At 41.8% G+C, this 24892-nt stretch overlaps 1 protein-coding gene across 2 annotated transcripts in view; it reads right to left on the reverse strand.

The window, feature by feature from the left end:
- Positions 1–24892, reverse strand: part of WWP2 (WW domain containing E3 ubiquitin protein ligase 2) — a 151955-nt gene that overhangs the window by 46393 nt on the left and 80670 nt on the right. For both annotated transcript variants that reach the window (XM_032854054.1, XM_032854055.1), the window contains one exon: positions 9278–9405. In XM_032854054.1, coding sequence (XP_032709945.1) covers positions 9278–9405 — 128 coding nt within the window. The remainder of the gene's footprint in view (positions 1–9277; positions 9406–24892) is intronic.

Here is a 24892-nt window from a genome sequence, read left to right on the forward strand (position 1 = left end):
CTGCGATTATTATTATTTTTGATACTAAAATTGTCCCCATATCTGGTTGGGGTTAGTAAAATGGCAAAGGGAGTAAAATGGCAAAGTTCTTCAAGTTTGCTTCAAAAATCTATGCAAAAATTTCTAAGATAATTATTAAGTGGGAAAGGGCAGAACAGCATATATATTGTGCTAGCGTGTGTGTGTATGTGTGTGCTTTCAAATAGATGTGCATATGCCTGTATAGTTAAAGAGTATCTTTGAAAGAATCATAAGAAACACAACAGTGACTGCCTCTGGGGAGGAAACTGGGGGCGAGAGGACCGGAACGGGAAGGAGACTTTCTTTACACTGTCTGAGTTCTTATACTTTGAAAATTCTCAAGATGGGGGCCCGTGGGTGGCTTAGTCCGTTAAGTGTCAGGTTGTGATCCCAGGGTTCTGGGGTCAAGCCCCGAATCAGGCTCCCCACTCTTTGGGAAGCCTGCTTCTCCCTCTCCTTCTGCCTGCTGCTCTCCCTCTGCCTGCTTATATTCTCTCTGTGTCAAATAAATAAATAAAATCTTTTAAGAATAAAAATAAATAAAATTCTCATAATGTACATGTATTACCTATTGAAAATAATTACAATGAAATTATTGACACGAAAAGAACAAAAGCAGAGCCCCATTTTCCACGGCATGCCAATGGTAAAGACCCTCTAATCAACGCTATTTGGATCAGGCCACACTTGCAGATATAAATCTAGCTCGAAGGGTTCCCACTAGGACTGCATCCGTTCACAGACCTAACCCAGAACCCTTGATTCACCACAGGCACTCATCTGTTTTGGAGCTCTGTGCTACACTTTGATTTGGAAATAGAGTGTGAGAGCCAGATATCCTTGCACTGACAAACTTTCTGTGTCCGTGCTTGTATTCTTCTATGGTCAAAAAGTTTATGTGTGTGTCTTAGAACATGAGAGCTTGAAAGAAACTCAGCGGTTAATGCAGCCCATCACGGCTTCTGACTCTGCAGACGATTAAGTTACTGGTTACACCAGTAAGCCAAGGACAGAGCACCATAATCAGGCCATAATGGGGCTTCAAGTAGAGAAAAAAAACTGGACTGACAAAGACAAGGAGTTACAATTTAGTCATGATTTAGAGAACTGCTGTATTTTACATGTTTTCTATTAATCCTAATCGTGTGATATATACAACTTAGCTCCCCTCGAAGACTGCACCCTTCTTGAAAACAAGAGCAAATTTGTTTCCTTTGTTTTTCACTACTTCCACTCTCTGTCTCTTGTGCTCTTGTCTACACCTCTTTCTCATTTGAGCCCCACTCCCTGGAGCCCTCTTCACTACAAAAGCCAGACTGATCCTCTCCGTGAATCCCACAACCCCTGTGCTCTTGACTACTCAACACACAGCCCCTGTGACACCTGCTGTGTTGATACTTAGCTGACAGTGTCTTGAGCTTCTTTTTTTAAACAGACTAGAGGGCAGAGACTTATTTTATAATTTTTTTAAAGATTTTATTCACTGGGGCACCTGGGTGGCTCAATGGGTTAAGCCGCTGCCTTCGGCTCGGGCCATGATCTCAGGGTCTTGGGATCATCCGGCTCTTCGCTCATCGGGAAGCCTGCTTCTCTCTCTCTCTCTCTCTCTCTCTCTGCCTACTTGTGATCTTTCTCTGTCAAATAAATGAATAAAATCTTTAAAAAAAAAAAAAGATTTTATTCATTTATTTGACAGAGAGAGAGCACAAGCAGGGGGAGCAGGAGAGGGAGAATCAGGCTGCCCACCGAGCAGGGAGCCCAATGCAGGGCTTGATCCCAGGACCCTGGGATCAGGATCTGAGACAAAGGCAGATGCCCAACTGGCCGAGCCACCCACATGCCCCCTTATTTTATAACTCTTTACACCACCTATGCTCCTTAGCAAAATCTCATTCGACAGATATGTGTTCAAGAAATACTTGTTTAAGGGCACCTGGGTGGCTCAGTGCGTTAAAGCCTCTGCCTTCGGCTCAGGTCATGATCCCATGGTCCTGGGATAGAGCCCCACATTGGGCTCTCTGCTCGGCGGGGAGCCTGCTTCCCCCTCTCTCTCTCTGCCTGCCTCTCTGCCTATTTGTGATCTCTGCCTGTCAAATAAATAAATAAAATCTTCCAAAAAAAAAAAAAAAAGAAATACTTGTTTAATAAACCTAATAATCTAGTGAAAGAAGTCTGAAATAAAACCATCTGACATTTGTGTAACACTATCAATCACAAAGTTTCTTTTCATTTTTATTTTGGAATAACTTTATAGACTTACAGAAAAGTTGCAAAGATACCACAAAGAGCAATATTAGGGGAAAGTGAGCACATATGTTGAAGCTGAAAAATGAACATCAGTACATTACTATCAACCCAACTTCAGACTTTATTTGGATTCACCAGCTTTACCACTCATGCCCTTTTTCTGTTCCAAGATCCAATCCAGGAACCTACAATCCCTTTAGCAAACTTATTTTCATTAGTTCATTTACCTGCCTAATAGCTCTGCAAGGAAGATACTATTCCCATTCTTTTTTTTTTTTTTAAGATTTTATTTATTTATTTGACAGAGAGAGATCACAAGTAGGCAGAGAGGCAGGCAGAGAGAGAGGAGGAAGCAGGCTCTCCCGCTGAGCAGAAAGCCCGATGTGGGGCTCAATCCCAGGACCCTGAGATCATGACCTGAGCCAAAGGCAGAGGCTTTAACCCACTGAGCCACCCAGGCACCCCTACTATTCTCATTCTATTTAAGACAAAACTGAAGCTCAGAGGTTCCATCCAGACAGGAGCCATGCAGTTGGCAAATAGCAAAACCAGTACTCAAATCCAGAACACAACGAAGTAAAAGCAATGGTGGAGGGAGGGGAGAAGAAACGAAGATGGCTTTGAAGGCTTTCCCCTATGGGAAGAAAAGTTGGGTACCAAGATGACACAGTAAATGGGGTAAGTAGTAAAATGGTAGTTGAACGGCCTGTGGTTTCTGAAACAAGGAATATTTCTTTTTTTTTTCTTTTTTTTTTTTTTTTAAAGATTTTATTTATTTATTTGAAAGAGAGGCAGTGAGAGAGAGCATGAGCTAGGAGAAGGTCAGAGGGAGAAGCAGACTCCCCGTGGAGCTGGGAGCCCGATGTGGGACTCGATCCCGGGACTCCGAGATCATGACCTGAGCTGAAAGCAGTCGTCCAACCAACTGAGCCACCCAGGCGTCCCTGAAACAAGGAATATTTCACAAGCTTCCCTCTGTAACGCTGGTTAAACATCCTAACTTTATGAATCAGTTATTCAGTTAGGACTGAGACATACCCTAGTCGCAGTTAGCCAAGAAAAGATCAGGATTTGTAAATTCTTGTTCTTAATCCTGGACACGCCGCCAGCTCACTGTATGTTCCAAGATCTTCAGGTGTGTGTAGCATAGTGCAGGCTCTTGGTATACACACAGGCCTTTATAGCCCCCACACTCAGGCATGGCAAAGGCTACTGCCAACAGTGGAAACTTTTTAAACTGAAGATCAGCTCATAATATATGATTCACAGCAAAGCAGTCACTATCGCTCATCCATGAAACACAAGCAATGGATTCCAAGGCAACTAGCTGCTCAGTTCTTCACGAGAGCAACCAAAACCAGAAAAATCTTTCATTATTAGCATGACATACAGTGAGGCTTATATATAAAGAAAAACAACCAAATTAGATGGGGGAAAAAAAAGAAAAATTAGCTGGAAAGCAAGAAGAGAGACTTGAAAACCTTACAAAGCCATACCATGGGAAAGTTCAGTCCTTCCTTGACCAAAATACAGATTTGCCCAACTTCCAAGTATATCCCATCACGCTTCTAAGAACTCAAAGACTGAAATTTGTTTTGAAAATGTGTAATACCATAAAATATCAGGAATAGCCCTTTAAAACATTAGAAAACACACTATCACATGTCAAGAATCAAAATCACATGGGAATAGCCCCAAACTGGAAATAAATAAATGGAATGAGTCTAGAAATAAATTCTCACTGCATATTAAGAACATGATAAGTGATAAACACTAAGTAAAACCACCAGTGAGGGGAAAAAAAAATTGTTTCTGCAATAATAGGACCCCAATATAAAGAAAAATTAATTCAGACCCAGACTTCATTATATTTAGTATGTATATAGACATATCACTATACATTCCATTAGGATAAGTTATTTTGTAACCATGAAAAAAAAAAAGTCAAACAGATAAAGTATTTATCCTAGCCACAGACAAGAGAGAATTTTTTCCACTACTAAAGCAAAAAGTAAAACTAAAAACATTTTTTAAAAAATGCTCAGGCAGGGGCGCCTGGGTGGCTCAGTGGGTTATAGCCTCTGCCTCCGGCTCAGGTCATGATCCCAGGGTCCTGGGATTGAGCTCTGCATCAGGCTCTCTGCTCAGCAGGGAGCCTGCTTCCTCCTCTCTCTCCGCCTGCCTCTCTTCCTACTCTGTCAAATAAATACAATCTTTAAAAAAATAAAAAATAAAAAATAAAAATGCTCAGGCATAATTATTTTTAAATTTTCATTCCCCTTTACTACAAAAGCCACAGAAAATGAGATAAAATGTAAAACAATAATATAGGAAGGAAACTTAAAATCACAAATTTAACAGATAAAACTTATACCTAAGTACTTTGTATATATTAAGATAGATATTATATTAAAAAAAAAAAAACAGAAAACAAGTGTTGGCAAGGATATGAAAAAACTGGAACACTCATTCACTGCTAGAGGAAATGTAAAATGGTGCAGCTGCAATGTAAAACAGTTTGGGGGTTCCTCAAAAAGTGACACAAAATTACCATTTACCCCACCAACTCTACTCCTAGGTTTATAGCCAAAAGAATTGAAAGATGTACACCCATATTCACAACAGCATTATTTGATATTATTCAAAATAGCCAAGATGAGCACCATCCATTGAGGCCACCAACAGATGAATGGATAAATAAAATGTGGTATACACATGCAATGGAACATTATTCAGCCTTAAAAAGGAATGAAACATGCCACAGTGTGGATAAATCCTGAAAACATGCTAAGTGAAATAGGCCAGAGACAAACTACAAACTATTCCACTTATAAGAGGTACCGGAATAAGCAAAATCATAGATTAAATTATTAGCCGCTGGTTATCTTTTAAGTTTTTTTTTCCCCTCAGTAATCTCTATGCACAGCATGGAGCTAGAACTCATGACCCCAAGATCAAGAGTCTCTTGCCCTACTGACCAAGCCAGGCAGGAGCCAAGAATAAGCAAACAAGACAAATAAGACAGGAAACTAGAGGTTACCAAGGGTGGGCGCTGGAGGGCAGATAGAGAGGAGAAAGTTATTGTTCAAGGGATACAGAGTTTTAGTTTGAGAAGATGAGAAAGGTCTAAATGTGCATAATGGTGGTGACACTCGCGTAACACTGACAATGTACTTAATGCTACTACATTACACACTTCAAGTGGTTTAATGCCTATGTATATTTTGCCACAATTTAAAAAAAAACAGCTTGTACCAGAATATATAAATATCTCAATCTCCAAACAAACATAAAAAATCAAATGCTATGAAAAAAAAAATCACACAAGAGGAAAGATACAGTCGAGCAAGCAACTAACAACTGGAAACGTGCAATTAGGTTCAACAACGAAGTGGCACTTAACAGCTGTTGGCAAAATGATTAAGCCAGTATTTACACAGTTTCAGGAAAAAATAAACTTCATATACCACCCAACAGAAATTTTATACTACTGTGATTGCTTCAATCCCTTTGGAAGGCAAGCTGGTAATAACACATTTGATCTCATTTTTAAAAATTCATGTCCTTTGACTCAAACTATGCAAGAAGAAACAAAGATGTGTGCAAAGACATTTGCAATCAGATTTTGTTTTATAATAGGGAAATGCATATGAATTGAATGGTTAAATGAATTCTGACATATTAACTGTGAAACAGTAGGAGGTCACTAAAAAAGCAAACAAGACAACACAGATGTAGAACTGTGTGTAAAAAAACAACGGGATTTTAAAAACCCTCATATCCATGCTACATAATTAAAATTGTATGAAAAGCTAACTTTGACAGTCTCAGGCACTCTACATGTTTTATATAATTTATTCCTTCTAACAACTTAATGAGATATATACTCTTGTCCTCATTTTATCAATGAGGAAACTAAGACCCAGTAAGTCACTGGGCCTTACACACATACTGTACATGGTGTGTGCAGGGAGAGGGGTGCCTCCAGAATCTGACCGTGACCAGTGTGACTCCAGGCTTTATGTGCATGGAAATCACATTTAAGAGAGGAATAAGAGATGTAATTTTCTTGGATAAAGTTTTCAATAAAAAGTTAGAAAGTAAATCATGGCACACAGGTCTCACTGAAGTGCTATACTGTTCATCTACTCAGCTGCACCACTTCTAAAACTTCGTAATGTTACATTTATTCAGACAAGCTGCCATTCACTTCCATTTTACAAAAAAGGATACTTTACAGTTGTGACAACATGAAAAAACCACCTGGAACTCAGCTCTGTTTTTGCCCTAAATGTCTTTTTCATGCATAACTGCAGAGCATAGCCAAGAAGGCTTGCTAAATAAATCTTGTATGTCTGTGGAAATATTTCCTGGAGGCACAGCTACTACCACCATTTTGGAACTGGTCCTCACAGTTCTAAGAGCAACATATTGAAAGATGAAGATGTCCTCATTCACAGCCTCAAACTCCTTTCTTGTCTCGTGCTGCCGGAAAGGAGAGTTTCTGTCTGCTCCCCAAAGGAAAGGTAAGATCTTTCCGTACCCCTTGGATAGACATTAAAAAGCCTACAAAGCCCAGGCTGGCTGGAAGCAAAGGTGAACCGTCATCGCAGCAGAAAGCAGAGAGACGAGGTAGAGGCCAAGGCCTTAGTATTTTAACAGGCAGAAATCCCCAAAATGCAATGACTGTCCTTCACAGAGGGGTTCTGGGAACAGTCTGGGCACTCAGATACACCACTATAAAACATTCCCAGTGCAGTTTGGGGTTAGAGACATTTGGCTTTCTGAAGACATGGCTGGCACCTGCCTTGTCTGCTGAAACATAGCATTCCTGGAGATAAGGACAATATGCAAAGGTACCTAAAAATAAACGTAGGGGAAACACAGATCTGTTCCAGTACCCAATAGGAGTGACCCAAAGACCATCGCCATATAAAGTCAATTTACCAATAGTTTTTATAAGAAAAGCAGAGGTGGCTGAAGGAAACCAGTTTCAAGTAATGTAGGCCCCTAAAAAAACAAAAGGCCCGTGGTAGCCTGACCACAGCCTCCAGAAACAGGTGGTTCCAAAAATCCAGTTCCCCTCCCCATTTGTAAATGCTGGCCCTTCTCTACAAGTGACTTATTTCTTTCCTTTTTTTTTTTTTAAGATTTTTATTTATTTATTTGAGAAAAGTGAGCTAGAGAGCATGAACGTGGGCAGGGAGAGGGAAAAGCAAACTCGTCTGCTGATCAGGGAGCCTGACATGGGGCTTGATCCCAGGACTGTGGGATCATGACCTGAGCCAAAGGCAAATGTTCAACCCACTGAGCCACCCAGGTGCCCCGTGACTTATTTTCTGAAGAGAAGCACGTTCACTGGTGCTCATGGAGCTATATACGGTTTTCTATATCACAGTCCATAGCTGCCACTTCACCATCCCCTTCCCCCAGACTGGAAGCCAGGGCCCCCCATGGTCACTACGACTGGATGTCCCAGCACGTGAATATGGCAGTCAGCACAGGAGCACCAGGTGCGCTGAGATGGTAGCTACTTGTACTCCTCATCCCCAGCTCATCTTCGTCCTCAAGGCTCAGGGGAACGGGCTACCTCAATTCCTTCAGGTAGGTCCCCAACTCCAGGGAGAATGTCCACTCACCACACATGCACGGAGGCCAGAAGGACAGGCCCCTCCACCCTGCAGTCCAGCCAGGTAATGGTATAGCAAAGCACCATGAACTATCGGAGGGGCTCTGCGGCCCTCATACGGTGCTGCCCACCAGCTGAAAGCCACTAGAAAGCATTCCTGGTTGAACTCTGACTCAGTAAGTCGGCTCACAAGGGGCAGCAACAAGACTGATCTACTAGTCTGTCTAGTCTGTCAAGAAGGTATGCTGCTCCAATCTCCCCTCCTTCACGCCACACCTCAGCTATCACAAGCATCTACAAAACTCATCCCATGTCACATACTGATTTAAACATCTGAGGGGGCGCCTGGGTGGCTCAGTTGGTTGAGCATCTGTCTTCGGCTCCGGTCATGATCTCAGGGTCCTGGGATCGAGCCCCACATGGGCTCCCTGCTCAGCAGTGAGCCTGCTTCTCCCTCTCCTGCTCCCCCTGCTAGTATTCTCTCTTTCTCTGTCAAATAAATAAAAAACCAGAACAACAACAACAAAAATAGATCTACTCTTAAAAAAATAAATTTAAAAAAAAATCTGCATCTCCCTCATCTACAGTTTACTGAAATAAACATCCAAGTCCTTTCCCAAACGCTTCAGATTAAGACAAATTACCAAACGACTGGCAGTCACTAAAGATTTGACAATCTTCAAGACATTGAGAAAAACAAACTCTTTTTTGCTTTTTAATCTGACACTGTCCTGAGGAGACAGAAGGCAAGCATGACAAAAACTGGTTTGTTTTGAAATAGGTCCTTCCCTTCCCACTTACAGAGAAGTAGAATCAAGGGCACAAAAGTTCTCTGTGGATATGGAAGGGCTACCTATTCTCAAACGGTATGAATACTCTCACTGCAACAACCACGGAATGCGCCCCCCACAATCACCCCCCCCACATCCCCACCCCCTATGGCACTTTGCCTCTAGTCAGCATCCCAATGGGTCCAACAGCGCTGCCATCTTCTCAAACCCAGCTCTGAGTAACAATACTTAGTCTTTTTCTCCCTAGTCTGATCATTCCCTTAAATTAAGGAAATAAAAAATGTGTCATATTTAAATAAGGTATCCCCTTTCCCCCAATACTGATCAGAAATGAATTTAGAAATCAACACTTTTTATTTTTGTGCAAAGGAGTATTTTAGAAGAGTGCAGTCATATGGAGAATATTCTCGGCTGAAAAGAATATGCCAGAGACAAAAGATGGGCCAGTGGGAAGGCTGATGGATTTTAGTATTGGAGTCTTCTCTAGCCCACCCTACATTCTGACGCAGCAGGCAGAGTCCTGACTCCATGCGAGCAAAGTTAGAAGCCACTGCTTTAGTCCAGGCTGGTATATTGTGCTGTCACTCACCTGTGCCATTGGCCAAGCCATTGTGGGTTGGGTTCTTGACGGGCTGGCGGTGCCGGTTGCTAGTACCAGGGCTTTGCTCACCAGTTGCTGGAGCTGTTCTGGCTGAGCCACCTGAATGTCTGTGTGTCCTGGAAATTCCAAAGTATAAAGCAGACAGATATAAGTCACTGTGAAAAAGAAAGAAGTATGTCCCATCTAAGTCATCATACCCCCTCTCTCAGTATTTATTGGAAATAAGACTTTTAATAGCCCTGGTAGTCTTTGACTCAACAGAATCTGGCTCCAAACAGAGAGACTCAGGTAAGCTCCTCTCTTGGTCATAGCCCAGAAGGCAACTTTGGGTAAACTTTTCCACTTGAAGTAAACAAATCCAGAGTGAATTGCCCCCACATCTGAAGTAACTGGCAAAATATCCTATGACCATCACATTATTTTTATTGGGCTCAAATGTAATAAATAAACACGAATCACTGGACAGGCTACAGATGACATAATTCTCCCATTAGGTAAAAAGTGCCCAAAACTTATCTAAATATATTTTCTCTATAGCTAGAAACATATAACCCTCGGGAAAAAGAAATCAAGGGGCACTAGACAACTCCAGCCCATGCATATGTTGACAGGTTTTATCTAGGAAAAGATGACTCAATGGTCCATTCCAAATAAATGAGGAACAAAGCATAAAGGGATCTATATCACCGAAGATGGTGGAATCCAGGAGCAGAGCGTCTGACAACTTCAGAGAACACAAGGCAATGGGCAGTCCATATTCTCCCAGTCCTGTTGTCCCGACTTTGTTCACTCAGTGAGTGTCTAAGCCTCCCCACCCTTCAGTCCAGGGGTTTTGTCAAAGGAGATTATTCTACTGACTAGTCATTATCTATTAATTTTCAAGTGAGAGTATTTCAATATTATCTAGTAAAGAAAAGACCACCCCTGTCTAGGCAAAGAAACAGAAGTCCATGTACCCCAAATCCCCCAGAACACACTCCCCCTTGGAGAGAAGTCCCACGCCATGTACACGGGCCGTGAGAATACGATCAGCAACAAAAGGAACAGCGTAGCTACAGTAGTGCGTACTATGCACTGGGCCAGAACATTACATAACAGGTATCCCTGGTGCGCTGTGCGCTTTATTTTATCTCATCTAACATGGAAACCCTAGAAGGAGTTTACAATTGTTACGCCGATTTTACAGGTAAGAAAGAAGATAAAGAAAGTAAGCAATGGAGCAAGACTCAAGTCCAGGCAGCCTAAGATCAAGAGCTCCTGTTCTTTGGTTGGAGACTGGGGGTGGGAAGCCTGGACTTGAACTGAATCCCTTCCAGGCTATTCGTTCACTGCTCACTGGGCCGATGGTGAGATGTAGACCCCAAAGGGAAAGGTCCCCTGCTGGGCTGGAAGGCTCCATATCCACAGAACACCTCTGCTGGTGAGACTCTCATCCAGTGTATTGGGACAAGTCCGCAACACAACAAACTTGGAGGTTTCTAGGGGTGTGACAAGTGTCCCCACCAACCACCTTCTCCAGCACAAGAAGTGGACTTTTTCCAACATGATGGGCATAAGCCAAAATATTATTAGTGATTATCTTTCACTGTTGTGACTATGAATTCTCTTGGTTTTTCCTTTTGTGCTTTTCTAGAGTTTTCTAGTTTTCTTCATTGAAATTATACACTTTTGCAGCACCTGGGTATCTCAGTGGGTTAGAGCCTCTGCCTTCGGCTCAGGTCATGATCTCAGGGTCCTGGGATCGAGCCCTGCATCGGGCTCTCTGCTCAACAGGGAGCCTGCTTCCCTTCCTCTCTCTCTGCCTGCCTTTCTGCCTACTTGTGATCTCTGTCTGGCAAATAAATAAATAAAATCTTAAAAAAAAAAAAAAAAAGAAAGAAATTATACACTTTTGAGTAAGGAAAAAACACAATTTTTTTTAAGGAGGAAAAAATTTTTTCTTGGATCAAAATGGAAGGAAGGAAGGAAGGAAAGAAGAAACCTAGCAAACCGTGCCGTTTTTCATAGCTAAAGACTGCATGGCCGTTAAAAATGGATAAAGAAGGCACAACTGAGCTATGGAAATAAAGATTTAATTTGGACTCTCTTTTTCCATCTTACTTTTCCCTGAGCTAATTTCATAAATTAAAAGCTGTCAACCACACCTCAGTCAAAAAAAATATTTCAAAGTCCCCACTTCATGGGAAGAAATGTTAGTATTGAGCATCTTCCCACAACTCCTCATTGAAAGTAGAATGAGAACAGATTCGTTCCAAAGGGAAAGAGTCTTCAGCCACTGGTGAATGCATGTGTATGTGTTGAGTGCAGAGAGCTTGACAGAGATAAAATTGGTTAATAAAAGGTTTATTCTGGCCAAGAATACCCTTAAAAGGAAAAAAAAAAAATAAAAAAAAGCCTCTTTGATTTGGTATGCACAGACCACACTAGAGGGCTGTACCACTCAAGAAGCAGCAGGCTGTGTGGGCAGCACAGGAAAGGCGACATCAGTCCCGTCACACGCACAGGCTCCGAGGAGCCCGTGATCACTTCCAGTCTGCAGCTGCTTGTCCCTCTGCAGAGCAGCTGGACATGACAACAGGGTGGGCCCCATTAAGTCTCCTGGCTCCTCCCTCCCTTCCCCGAAAGGGCATGTGGTCAGAGTTGAGAGCGAACACTCTCAGAAATGTTTCACCACTAATGACAGCAGCTCACCCTGAATGATGGGCTGCAGCAGGGCTGGGATTAGCCTGTAACCAGGGGCAGCTGGGACCACTTGGCAGGAATTGCTGCCTCCCTGGCCGCAGCCCACTGCCACCTCCACCCTCCCCCCAACATACACACACACACACACACACACACACACACACACACACACACACTCCCCAGATTCTTCCCTTGCCCTCAGTCTGGAGTTTCCACTTTTTTTTTTCACCTTGAATTACCTTTAACATAAGACTCTCTGAAGGAAGAAAGGCCTCAGCAGTTGAGGAAAATCTCTTCAGCAGTTTCTTCTCTTGGAGAACTCGCTCAGCCCTTACAAGATGGGATTGTGTCGTGATTAAAAGCTGGCTCAAATGCTGAAACCACACACCATAAGCCAAAATAGTATCAGGACAAAAGTGAGATGATGGGGTGGAGATGAGCTGGGCTCCACCACAGGCAGCCTGGCTTCGGCTCTGCCAGTGACTTCAACTTTGGCCTGATCCCGCCACCATTTTGAGGATGGAGAAGTCAGCAGGGGTGGGAGGCAGCAGAGGGCGGGGGAGAGGGTGGTATGCAACCCCCGAGACAGAAGATAGAACAGCAAAACTCCACAACTGGTTTCAAGTTACCTAGTTACAGATTCAGTTCTCGCTCTCTCTTTTTTTTTAAAGATTTTATTTATTTATTTGAGAGAGAGAGAATGAGAGAGAGTTAGCATGAAGAGAGGGGGAAGGTCAAAGGAAGAAGCAGACCCCCTGCTGAGCAGGGATCCTGATGTGGGACTCGATCCTGGCTCTCTAGGATCATGACCTGAGCCTAAGGCAGTTGCTCAACCAACCGAGCCATCCAGGCACTCAGATTCAGCTCTCTCAACAGCATGCCCTCCTCCGAATGCTGGTGTATCCTTACCTAAGTTCCTCTCTCAGGACCTGAGGCCTCCCTAAAAAATCCAGTCAAGGCCAGGGCCCTGGAATTCTCTCTCCACATTCCCAGAAGCAGATCTGCTACACGTGAAGTCCCCCCGATGAGGCTCTGGGCTGTCCCTTGGCATTCAAGCTTTGTCATTCACAGAGCTGGCCTCAGTCCTCAGCTATACCGAGAGCCACAGCCCTGGTTGCTTTGGGACATCCTGCATGAAAGTGGCTTCATGAAAGCCACTGAATAGCATTCAATTATTTTCTGAGCACTAAGCCCTGTTTTAGGGCTAATAACAAAACAGAAAGGGTCCCTGGTGCTCCAGGTTGGTGAACACATGGAGATGTGGGTAGAGCAGTGTGAGAGGGCATGGAAGCTCCCCACCTTTCCTCATACCTCGCCCTATGTGTGTCTTCCATCTGGTTGTTGATTCATATTCTTGATCATATCCTTTGGCAAACTGGTAAACATTTAAAGACAAAAACAGAAAGAGTCCCTGATCTAAAAAAGTTTACATCTTAGTGGAAATGCACTGATCTGTAATTTTGCATCACACTCTACAATACTGACATGTGAGAGCCACTGGGCCAGTGAGTGAGACTGGCTGACAACTTGGCAGTGTCACTCCAGAACAACTTTGTTGACCATCATCACATATACAATAATTTTTTTAAGATTTTATTTATTTATTTGACACAGAGGGAGAACAAGCACAAGCAAAGGGAGCAGCAGGCAGAGGGAGAGGGAGAAGCAGGCCCCCCACTGAGCAGGGAGCCCGATGTGCGACTCAATCCCAGGACTCTGGGTTCTTAACCTGAGCTGAAGGCAAGCACTTAACTGGCTGAGCCACCCAGGAGCCCCACATATGCAATAATTTATGTGAAGTAGTTGAACAAAACTTTGTTTCTTTGGTTTAAAAAGAGGCCTGCCCTAACACTGGAAACATAAGTAAAAAGAAGAGGAACAATCCAAAAAAGTAATGGCTCACAAGTCAGAACATAAAACCTTTTGCAAAATTAACAGTGGAATTCAAAATTTGGTGGTGGCTTAGAATTTGAGATCAGTCTATCATATCCTTCATGGGGAAATTGATTTTTTTTTTAAAGATTTTATTTATTTGACAGAGATCACAAGTAGGCAGAGAGGCAGGCAGACAGAGGAGGAAGCAGGCCCCCTGCTAAGCAGAGAGCCCAATGCAGGGCTCGATCCCAGAACCCTGGGATCATAACCTGAGCCAAAGGCAGAGGCTTTAACTCACTGAGCCTCCTAGGTGCCCCGGGAAATTGATTTTTAAACATAGTTGGTAGCTTCATCAAAATTCAAAATTCCTGCTCTTCCAAAGACATTGTCAAGAAAACAAAAAGACAATCCAGAGACTGGGAAAAAATATTTGAAACTATTTATATGATAAAGGACTTAAATCCAGAATATATAAGGAACTCTTAAAACTCAATAACAAACCAATATAAAAAATTATCAAAAGATTTTAACAAACATTTCACCAGAGACAATCTAGAAATGGCAAATAAACACAGGAAAGTTGTTCAACATCATTATTCATTAGGGAAATATGAATTAAAATCACAATGAGATACCATCACATGCCTATTAGAATGGACACAATAAAAACAGACAAATAAAAGAACTGACAGTAGCAAGTGCTGAGGAACATGGACACAAAGCAACTGAAAGTCAAACACTGCTGGAAGGAATGGGATGTGGTACAGCCACTTTAGATTACAGTTTGGAGGAAAAAGAAAAGAAAAAGAAAACCATTGGCAGTTTCTCATAAAGTTAAATATGCACTTAGCATACAAACCAGCAATCCCACTCCTAGGTATTTACCCAAAAAAAGGGGGAAAATATGTTTCCATAACCTTTAGGCAAATTTTATAGTGACTTTATTCATAATTTCCAAAACGGTTAACAACCCAAAGTCCTTCAGACTGTGGTACATCCATATAAGGGACTAGTACGTAGCAAATAAAAGCAAACAAACTACTAACACATGTAACAACATAGATTCACATCAAACACACTACAGGAACCAGAAGACAGGCTCAAAAGGCTACAGTGTTTTGTTCTATTTTTATAATATTTAGGACAAAACAAGGAAAACTGTATGGAAAGAAAACAGATTGGTGTTGGCCAGTGGCGGGAGGTAGAAGGAGAGAATGACTGCAAAGAGGCACGAGGGAATTTTTCAGGAAGATAAAGCTATCTATATCTTGAATACAGTAGTGGCTACCGGACTTATGCTTCTGTCAAAACCCACGGAACTATACACAGCAAAGGATGAATTTTACTGTTTATAAAGTACACCTCAGTAAACCTAACTTAATAATTTTTAAACATCAATTTATATATTTCAGCCACTGCAAAAACAGTTCATCACACGAGAAAAAATAAAAGTCAGCGAAAGTTTTAAAAGGCAGGTAACTTACTGTGTGAGGATATGCTCAAAAAAAACAAACAAACACAGAAAATAAGAATCTCAGGAAGAATGTACTTTAGGCGATATTCAAGACTCTCCAAACACTCTGTATTACTAAATGTGAGGATTCTTCAAAGCTCAGGAACACATTTATCCGAAATATTGAGAATTCCTGGTTGCCTGGACAAAGGGTGCTGAGCATAATTTTCTACGTTGGTAAAAGAGGACTGGGGTACAAAAGGGAGGTTCTGTGACCTCAGATTCAGGCCCATCAGTATTTGACCTCAGCTCATACAAAGTTTCAGGGTATAACAACAGTGAGTTTTCCTCCATTTACAAAGTCAAATCAATAACAATGCAAAAGTTAAAAATCACCTAATAATCTTCAAACTCTTCTCACATTCCAATCCAGGGAACTGATATTTGCAGGGATGACTGGACCCAAGAGGGTGGCTGTCCGGCCCCTCCTCCAGGGCCTCTTAACTGGGCATTGTCTTTTAATAGCAGCATGGAAACAAAACTGAGTGAGGCTGGGCCAGTTTCCAGTAAGACAGAACCAGCAGAAAAAACAGGCACTTAAAATAGAAGCAATGAAAAAAAAAAAAAAAAGGAATTGGCGATGGGAAAAGAAATGGTTTCCACCATTCAGAGATGCATTGTCAATCGAAATTTCTCAATCCTTCCTCTCCATTCAAATGTGGATTCAGGGGAAACTAAATAAACAAACAAACAAACAAACAAATAAATAAAAATAAGTAAGGGATGAAAAAGGAGAGGTGAAAAGGAAAGGCGCAATTAAGAGTTATAATGGGACCATTCTCGTCATTCCAAGGGTAATTTACAGCTGCATTCCACAACCTTCCTCTATGCTGCCGGCCTCAGAAATGACAGGAAAGGTAAAAATAAAACGGCTGCCAAGTCCATTCAACGTTTTGGAAAGACAAATGATTTACTTGTGCCCAACCTGGAGTACAGAGCAATCGTCTCAACGGTGGCAGCTTTAAGAGACTAAAAGATTCATCTTACACGAGAACATACGATACATTCCGATTCATCTAACCTAATTCCGTGTTGTAGGTCGAGAATAACAGAAAAGAATACCCCAACACCCTCCCCAAGCTGAACGGGAGCTGGAGTTCAGGGGAAGTATTCACTCCTCATTCTACCCAGCTCGCTGCAGCAGTCAATGACCGATCCATGTCCCTTGGCCTCAGATGCCACGAGAACACAGGCAGCTCAAGCAGTGAGTGTTGTGGGCCACCGGCCTCCACTGACATGCAGGAGGAACCTGCACGGGCAGACCCTGAAAGGGATGCGGAGCCCCACCTCGTACAGGTAAGCCAGAAGGGCGTCTCCACCTTGTCCTACTCAAGTCACCTCTTTTGAGTGTCCCTTGTGCTACAACCTCAGACCAAAAAGGACGACATGGGGACCTGAAGTACTGGGGTCAAACAATGCATTCCGCTGTTATTTCTAAGTGTTCTGACCCAGCAAATCACAAAGGCAGAAATCCAGTGGAAGTGAGGTAAGCTCCAAAAAGAGTATGTTCCTTGGACATTCCTCAGAACATCCCTCTAAACTGCTCCTAAGGATAATTCAGGGTCTTTGTACATCTACTCACCTGGCAGACGCTTCTCTGGGCACCCAAACCAAACCTTGGTCTAAATGGGCCTCATCTCCGAGGCTACAGTAAGTTCGTTGATACTCTCTCACAAAGCATTCTAATTTTCCTTTTATGGCAAATAGAAGTATTACAAATACTTCTATTTGTAATTATGTATTTGTTTGTGTGTTTATTTGTTCAATGTCTATCTCCAAGAACGTCCATGAGGGCAGGCACCGTATCTCTTTTGTGTACCTTTGCATAACCAGCACCCAGCATGAGCCTGGTCCCAAAAGAAGGCATGTAAAAATATTTGCTGAATGAATAAAAGAAGCAGGCTGTCAAGTTCAAAAGTACTCTTGGGCCTGTAATCTCTAGTACTGCCTATGTTCTTTGTAGCCCAGTCACTCATCACGTCCTCATCTCCCACCATCCCTTTAGAGAATGGAATCCAGCCAGGGGATGGAATCCAGGGCCTACGAGGTAACTGAGAAGTATCAGAGCTACTGCCTTCCAGAAAGACCAGCTCTAAGCATCATGTAAAAACATTCTCTAATATCATGTCTAGAAAAAAAAATCATTTCACTAGATTCATTTCATGCCCAAAAGTATATACTAAAATTGCGAGACAATCTCTGAATCCAACAAGTTTTATTTGGCATGGGTTTTTATTTGTTCTAGCTATAATTTTCAAGCATATTCTAACAAGTAAAGAGTAGGCGAGTGACTAAACATGAGAATTTAGAGAGGCACCTTCTATGGTAGGCAGAATTTCTAGAATGACCCCTCCTCCCAGATACTCCACCCTAATGCCTAAAACCAGTGAATGTGACAAAATATCGCACCCTTCATTATGTTATGCTATGTGGCACTGGTGAACTTAAGAAAGGGTGCTCATACAAGCAGGCCTGATCTTATTATATAATATAAAAACAGTATGCTTTCTCTAGCAGATGTCAGAAGTGGAGAGCAGAAAAGAAAATCAGAGAGATTTGCTGAAAGCTCAAGGGAGTGAGGGGGCACCTATATGAGAAGGAATGCAGGTGGCTTTCCAGACCTAAGGGAGGCCCCAGTTAACAGCCAGGAAGGAAATAAGGACCTCAGTCCTACACCCGAAAGTAACTGAAGTCTACCAACCACCGGAATGAACTTGAAGCAAAGTCTTCCTTAGACTTTCCAGGTTAGAAGGCAGCAGCCCAGCCAGCCACACTGTGCTGCTACAGAATTATGAGCTAAAAAATGTTATCGCTTTAAGGCCTAAGTTTGTGCTGATTTATTATACAGCAATAGAAAACTGATACAACCTTTCAATACAAATAAATGTCAATTTCCACAGAAGACAATACTAACTTTCAAATATGAGGCTAGGTAATAGCCTTGGCCAAATTCTTATAGATCACCCTATTTCACTCCGATTCCAGAACGCCTTATGCAGCTCTATGCAATCAGGGCTCATCTCACAGCAAAAGCATTTCTGTGATATGATGTCCTTTTATGAAACAAGCATCGAAGATTCAACATTCACTTGGGAATTTCAACTATACATAAGTGAGGCATTACTGTTCTTAATGGGTTACATTCTCCTATGGTACAGTTCAGCTACAGGAACTTTTCACATTCTTTTCCCAAAAAAGACATACTTATGTATCAACTTGTGTTTGATTCCAATGTCAACCTAAAAAGTTGCAAAGATTTGAAAAGAATAGTCCATGCAAACGGTTCAGTATGGAAATACCAGTCATGAAGAAAAAAACAGATGAAACAGGAGAGAGGGAGCGGGCAGAGGGAACCCACCATGCTCTGGGCAGTTAGGCTATGCCCTGGAAAGCACAAGGCAGTCCTGATAAAAAGTCTCCCCTACACCCTGGGCCCCTGAAATCATCACTTCTCAGGAGAAGTGGCGCCAAGGAATGTAAACTAGTAGCAAGACCCACACCGAAGTTTTGGCAAATACGGAGCAAGAACACAAGACTCTTTCAACTCAACAAATATTTATTGAGCTGCTGCTACGTGCAGCAAGGCACTATTCTAGGCTCTGCTAAGGACAGAAAGATGAATAATGCACAGATGCCTTTAACACAGTATTTGGCTGAGCGTTTGGCGCCACTCCCCCTGCACCTTCTCCCCCTCCAAAAAGAAGTGGATGGAAGAAGTCACTCCTCGGTAGTCTGTAATTCATTCTTTTCTAAGCTGAAAGCAAAACTGAATGATGTGATTTAAAATAAATCTTTCTCAAGCCTTTTTTAAAGGTAAAATTTTTAAAAAAGAAAAGAACAACAAACAAACCTGGTCTTATGCTCTCCTTCTCCTTTGCGAAATAATTATTTGCGCTACATTCTACCCTGTGTTTTCACTACTTTCATTTTTGAAAAATTCTTGTCATTTTGTCATTAAAACCTTGTACCTTCAAAGGCTATTTGTCTACACAAAGTAGACCGAACCCGTTAGGCATGCTAAATAGTAAAGGCAAACAAAATATTCAGACAGGGAGGAAGCGAATAAGTTCCTGTTCTCTTCACACCGCTGATGCAGAATTTCACACTCCATTATCAAATAATCAGCGAGCCAAAGCTGACTTCAATTCATCAAGACCAAGAAAAGGCACAGCAAACACAGGCTTAAAGTGCAAAGTCAGCCCAAAGATAGGAAACAAAAAAGGCAGCACAGAAAAGGCAAGAGGATGGTGAAAACAACTCCAAGGATTTCCAGAAACAAAGAAACATAAATGGCCTGTGGAAGTTTCAAGATAGACACTATCATACTGGTATTTTAAAAATACAGTTCAATGGCGTCGCAAGCAATACCACCTAAAATACAAACACCAAAAAGGTTGAAACTAAATGGGTGGGGGAAAAATATGCCAAGCAAAACAAAACAAAAAGAAGCTGGGACAGCTATGCTAATGTCAAACCAAATAAATTTTTTAAAATAATTTTTACAAATCAGGTATAATTTACATAGAGTTAAATTCACGCTTTTTAGATGTACAGTCTAACGAGCTGTAACAAATGTATACAATCGTGCTACCACCACCACAATGAAGAAACAGAGCATTTCTATCACCCCCAAACATTTCTGGTGCCCTTTTGCAGTTAATCCCACCACCCACCCCCGTCAATTCCTAGAAACTGCTGATTGGATTTCTATCCCTATAATTTTGCCTTTTCCAGAATGTTATATAAATGGATTCATACACAATGTAGCCTTTTGTGTCTAGGTTCCTGTACTTAGCATAATACTTTTGAGTGTCATCTATGTTGTTGTAGGTTGTTCCTTTTCATCCTTCAGACCAACTAAATTTCCAGAGAAAAGGTACTAAAAAAGGAGGATCGCGAGATAAAGATAAAAAATTCAATTTGCACATAATTCATATTTCAAATTCATAGCGTGGACCCAATAAAATAATCTTGAGAAATGCATAAAGCAGAAGTTCTCAGACACAATCTGGCCCCACCTATTGCTGCCCTCATCTCCTATTTTCCCAACACTCCCTCCACACCAACCACCAGACTGGCCTCCCTACCCTTGCTCCACCTCCAAAGGCCTTGGCAGAAGCCATTCCTCTGCCCAAATATTATTCCTCCCAGATATGCTCATGGTCAGCCCTCATTTTCTAATCTTTGTTGAAAGGTCATCTTCTTAATAATGCCTCTCTGACTGCCTGTTTATTCCTGAATCTTGTCGTTAAATAATACAGATATAGATATAGATATATAGATATATTGCATTGGTCAGATTTATTTTTTAAATAATAAAGATCAGGGGCACCTGAGTGGCTCAGTGGGTTAAGCCTCTGCCTTCATCTCAAGTCATGATCTCAGGGTCCTGGGATCAAGCCCCACATCGGGCTCTCTGCTAGGCAGGGAGCCTGCTTCCACCCTGCCCCCCTCTAGTTGGCTCTCTGCCAACTTGTGATCTCTCTCTCTCTCTCTCTCTCTGTCAAGTAAATAAATAAAATATTTTTAAAAATTTTAAAAAATCAGGGGTGCCTGGGTGGCTCAGTGGGTTAAAGCCTCTGCCTTTGGCTCAGGTCATGATCCCAGGGTCCTGGGATCGAGCCCCAAATCGGACTCTCTGCTCGGCAGGGAGCCTGCTTCCTTCTCTCTCTCTGCCTGCCTCTCAGCTACTTGTGATCTCTGTCTGTCAAATAAATAAATAAAATCATTTAAAAATTTTTTAAAAATAAAAATTTTTTAAATCAAATTATAAAATAAATAAATAAATAAATAAAGATCAATAAAATCAGAAAAAAGAGGAACACCCTGGGATTCTGCAAGGCACCGGATGTACATTTCCAGAAAGAACTAGTCCACAAGGTTAAACCTGCAAATAGGTCAGGTGGGCCTTTGTGGGTATAATTATGGCAGGATGCTTGAACCAGATGCCAGAATGAAATGAACTAATACTTAAAGGGAAATAAGGAAGGGAGGCACAAAGAATACTGAGGCAATAGCTTCACTATATTTTTAATAAGTTAAGGGTACATAATAACTTCAGAACACTGACAGGTGAAGCATCATGCTCTATAAACTCTGTAATTCAGTTCTGGAACTTTCCATCTAAATTCAAAACTTAAATATAGAACTGTTTCAGTGTTTGAAAGGAGTCATTCTATCAAGGCTACTGAGTACATCATCATAGAGACAGTCACTAAACTAAACCCCAAAGTTCCACCTCCACAAACCTTGGCACTCTCAAAAAGAGTCATCCAGCGCCAACAGAATCCTAAAGGAAAAGTCTAACCTCATCACGCCATACTACGCCACAAACTGGCATAAGCAACCCCCTTCCCCGCCGTCCCCATCTGTCCAAAGCATCTGCCATCAGTTCTGTTCTGCTCTTTAATCACCACAGACCCAAGCTGCCTAAGCAACCATGACTAAAAAGCCATTTCTCCAAGACCCATACTCTTCTTATTTGCTTCTCTGTAAATCCTCTCCCTTTCAACCACAATTTTCTAGAACTGAGAAATCCCAAAATCCAGATACAGACCTAATTAAAGAGACATCACCGCTGTGCCCTCACTGTGGTGACCCTTATAATGGCCCCGTTGTTCAATGTCAGAATTACATTTTGTTTTGCTCTGTATCTCTTAAAGTTTGGTTTTCATTCCTCCCCCTGTGGATACACTTTCGGATTGTGACTACCTCAAGGTCACATGGCCACTAACACCAATCCCAACTATTCTGGAAGATGCCATTTTAAAGAGACAAATTCATAAGCTCCTCCCCCCCAACCCCATTTCTTATTTCCATGAATAACATCACAAAGCGCTGAGTCCTCTCTATGCCTGCTCTTCACTCTGTCTCTTAGTCAATCAACCAGTCCCGCTCAATGATGACACCTTGTAGGTATTTCTCTTGACTTCTCTCCATTCTGCCACTGCCCAAGGCCAGTCATCAACTTCTATCTCACCAGTTCCTACAACAGTCCTCCTCTTGGTCCCTGGTTCTAATCTCAACCTCCACCGTGGCAGACACTCCAGCCTTCTTCTATTGCAATCTTGCCTGTGTGCATGGAAGACAGCTGGAGGGGCAGTAGCAGTTTCCTGACATCTGGATTGCAGATGCAAGGCTGTGACCTTGAAACTAAGGTTCCTCCAGCCCATACAAAGACTTCTGTAAACACCTAATTCCCCATATTAAATCCCTTCTGCTCAAAATACCTTGAGTGGTTTCTGCTTCCTTCAATGAACCCTGAGTGATATAGCTTCAAATTTATGCATTTGATACATTTCTGGATAATTTATCACAAAAATAGCACACCACGCCCTTGCTCAAAATTCAGTGGTTCCTTAGTTCCAAAGAATAAAATCTCAAGTCCTCAGTAAAGCATAAAGGCCCTTTACGAAATGGTCTTGCCTTCTTACCCTCTCCTATAGCAGGGATCAGCAAACTGTCTATAAAGGGCCGAAGAGCAAATATTTTAGGCTTTGCAGACCACCTGATCTCTGCCACAGCTACGTAACTCTGCCCCTTTGGAGCATAAAAGGGGCCAAAGACAGTATGTAAATGAATAAGCATAGCCGTATTCAAATAAAATATTATTTACAAAAACAGGTGCTCAAGAGAATTAAGACAAGCCACAGACCAGGGGAAAATATTTGCAAAAGACATATCTGATAAAGGGCTGTCACTCAAAATATACGAAGAACTCTTACAAGTCAACAATCAGAAAAGAAACTACCCAAGTCAAAAACAGACCAAAGACCTGAACAGATACCCCACCAAAGATGATATGCAGGTGACAAAAAAACCTATGAAAGGGAGAACGCTCTTGCACTGTTGGTGGGAATGCAAACTGGTGTAGCCACTCTGGAAAAGAGTATGGAGGGTCCTCAAAAAGTTAAAAATAGAGCTACCCTACGACCCAGCAACTGCAATACTAGGTATTTACCCAAAGGATACAAAATACAGATTCGAAGGGGCACATGCACCTCAATGTTCCCGATGTTGATAGCAGCATTGTCAACAATAGCCAAACTACAGAAAGAACCCAAATGTCCATTGAATAATTAATGGATAAAAAAGATGGGGTATGTGTGTATGTGTGTATAAAATGGAATATCAGCCATCAAAAAGAATGAAATCTTGCCATTGGCAATGATGTGGATGGAGTCAGAGGGCATTATGCTGAGTGAAGTAAGTTAAAGACAAATACCATATGATTTGACTCATATGTGGAATTGAAGAAACAAAACAAATGAATACAGTAGAAGAGGAAAAAAAGAGAGAGAAGCAAACCAGAATGATAGAGAACAAATTGAGGGTTGATGGTGGGGGAGCTAAATGGGTGATAGGTATTAAGGAGGGCACTTGTTGCGATCAGCTCTGGGTATTGCACGTAAGTGATGAATCACTGCATTCTACATCTGAAACCAATTTTATCATATATGTTAACTAACTATATTTAAATAAAAACTTGAAAGAAAAAAAAATGCCGTACATCATATGTCATCTGGAAAATGCAAATTAAAACAGCAATGAGATACTACTACAAAGCTTTAAGAATGGCCAGAATCTAGAACACTGAGAACACCAAATATTAGTGAGGGTATGGAACAGCAGGAACTCTTTTTCATTGCTGGTGGGAAGGCAATATGGTGCAACCACTTTGGAAGACAGCCTGGCAGTTTCTTACAGCAGTCACTCTCCTTGGTACCTGAAGGAGTTTAAACATGTACACACACAAAAAAATCCCTGCACACAGATGTTTATAGCAGCTTTATTCATGGTTGTCAAAACCTGGAAAGAATCAAGCCTGTTCTTCAGTAGGTGAACGGATGAGTCAACTGTGGTACAGCCAATGGGGTATTACTCAGCGCTAAAAAGAAATGAGCTCGCAATCCGTAAAGAGACATGAAGGGAGCCTAAATGCATATTACTGAGGAAAAGAAGCCAATCTGAGCCACATACCTTGATTCCAATTATATGACATTCTAGAAAAGGCAGCTTTTGGAGACCATAAAAGAATCAGTGGTTGCAGGAGCTGAGGGTGAGAGAAGGATGAAAAGGTAGAGCACAGAGGATACTTAGGGCAGTGAAACTAATCTATATGACACTATAATGGTGGGTAAGTGTCATTGTAAGTTCATCAAAACCAACAGAACGTACAACACTGAGAATGAATTGTAATGCCAACTACGGACTTTGGGGATAATGGTGTGTCCGTGTAGGTTCATCAACTGTTTAACAAATGGGCTATGCCAGTGTGTGATGTTGACAGAAGGCAAGACTGTGTATGTGGGGGCAGGAGGTTTATGGGAAATCTCTGTTCAATTTTGCAGTAAACCTAACACTGCTCTTTAAAAAACCCCCAAAACCAAAACAAATAAACAGGTGGCATCCTAGAGCTGGTCTGTGAACCAGTTTGCTATAGCTATTTCCACAAGTATCTTTTAACCTAACATTAGCAAATGACTTATAGTTCCTCAAATATGCTAAGTTCTCTTTATTCTGCCTTGCCTTTG

This window comes from Lontra canadensis, unplaced genomic scaffold, assembly GCF_010015895.1.
Source record: "Lontra canadensis isolate GAN:19392208 unplaced genomic scaffold, GSC_riverotter_1.0 scaffold8, whole genome shotgun sequence".
NCBI lineage: Eukaryota > Metazoa > Chordata > Mammalia > Carnivora > Mustelidae > Lontra > Lontra canadensis.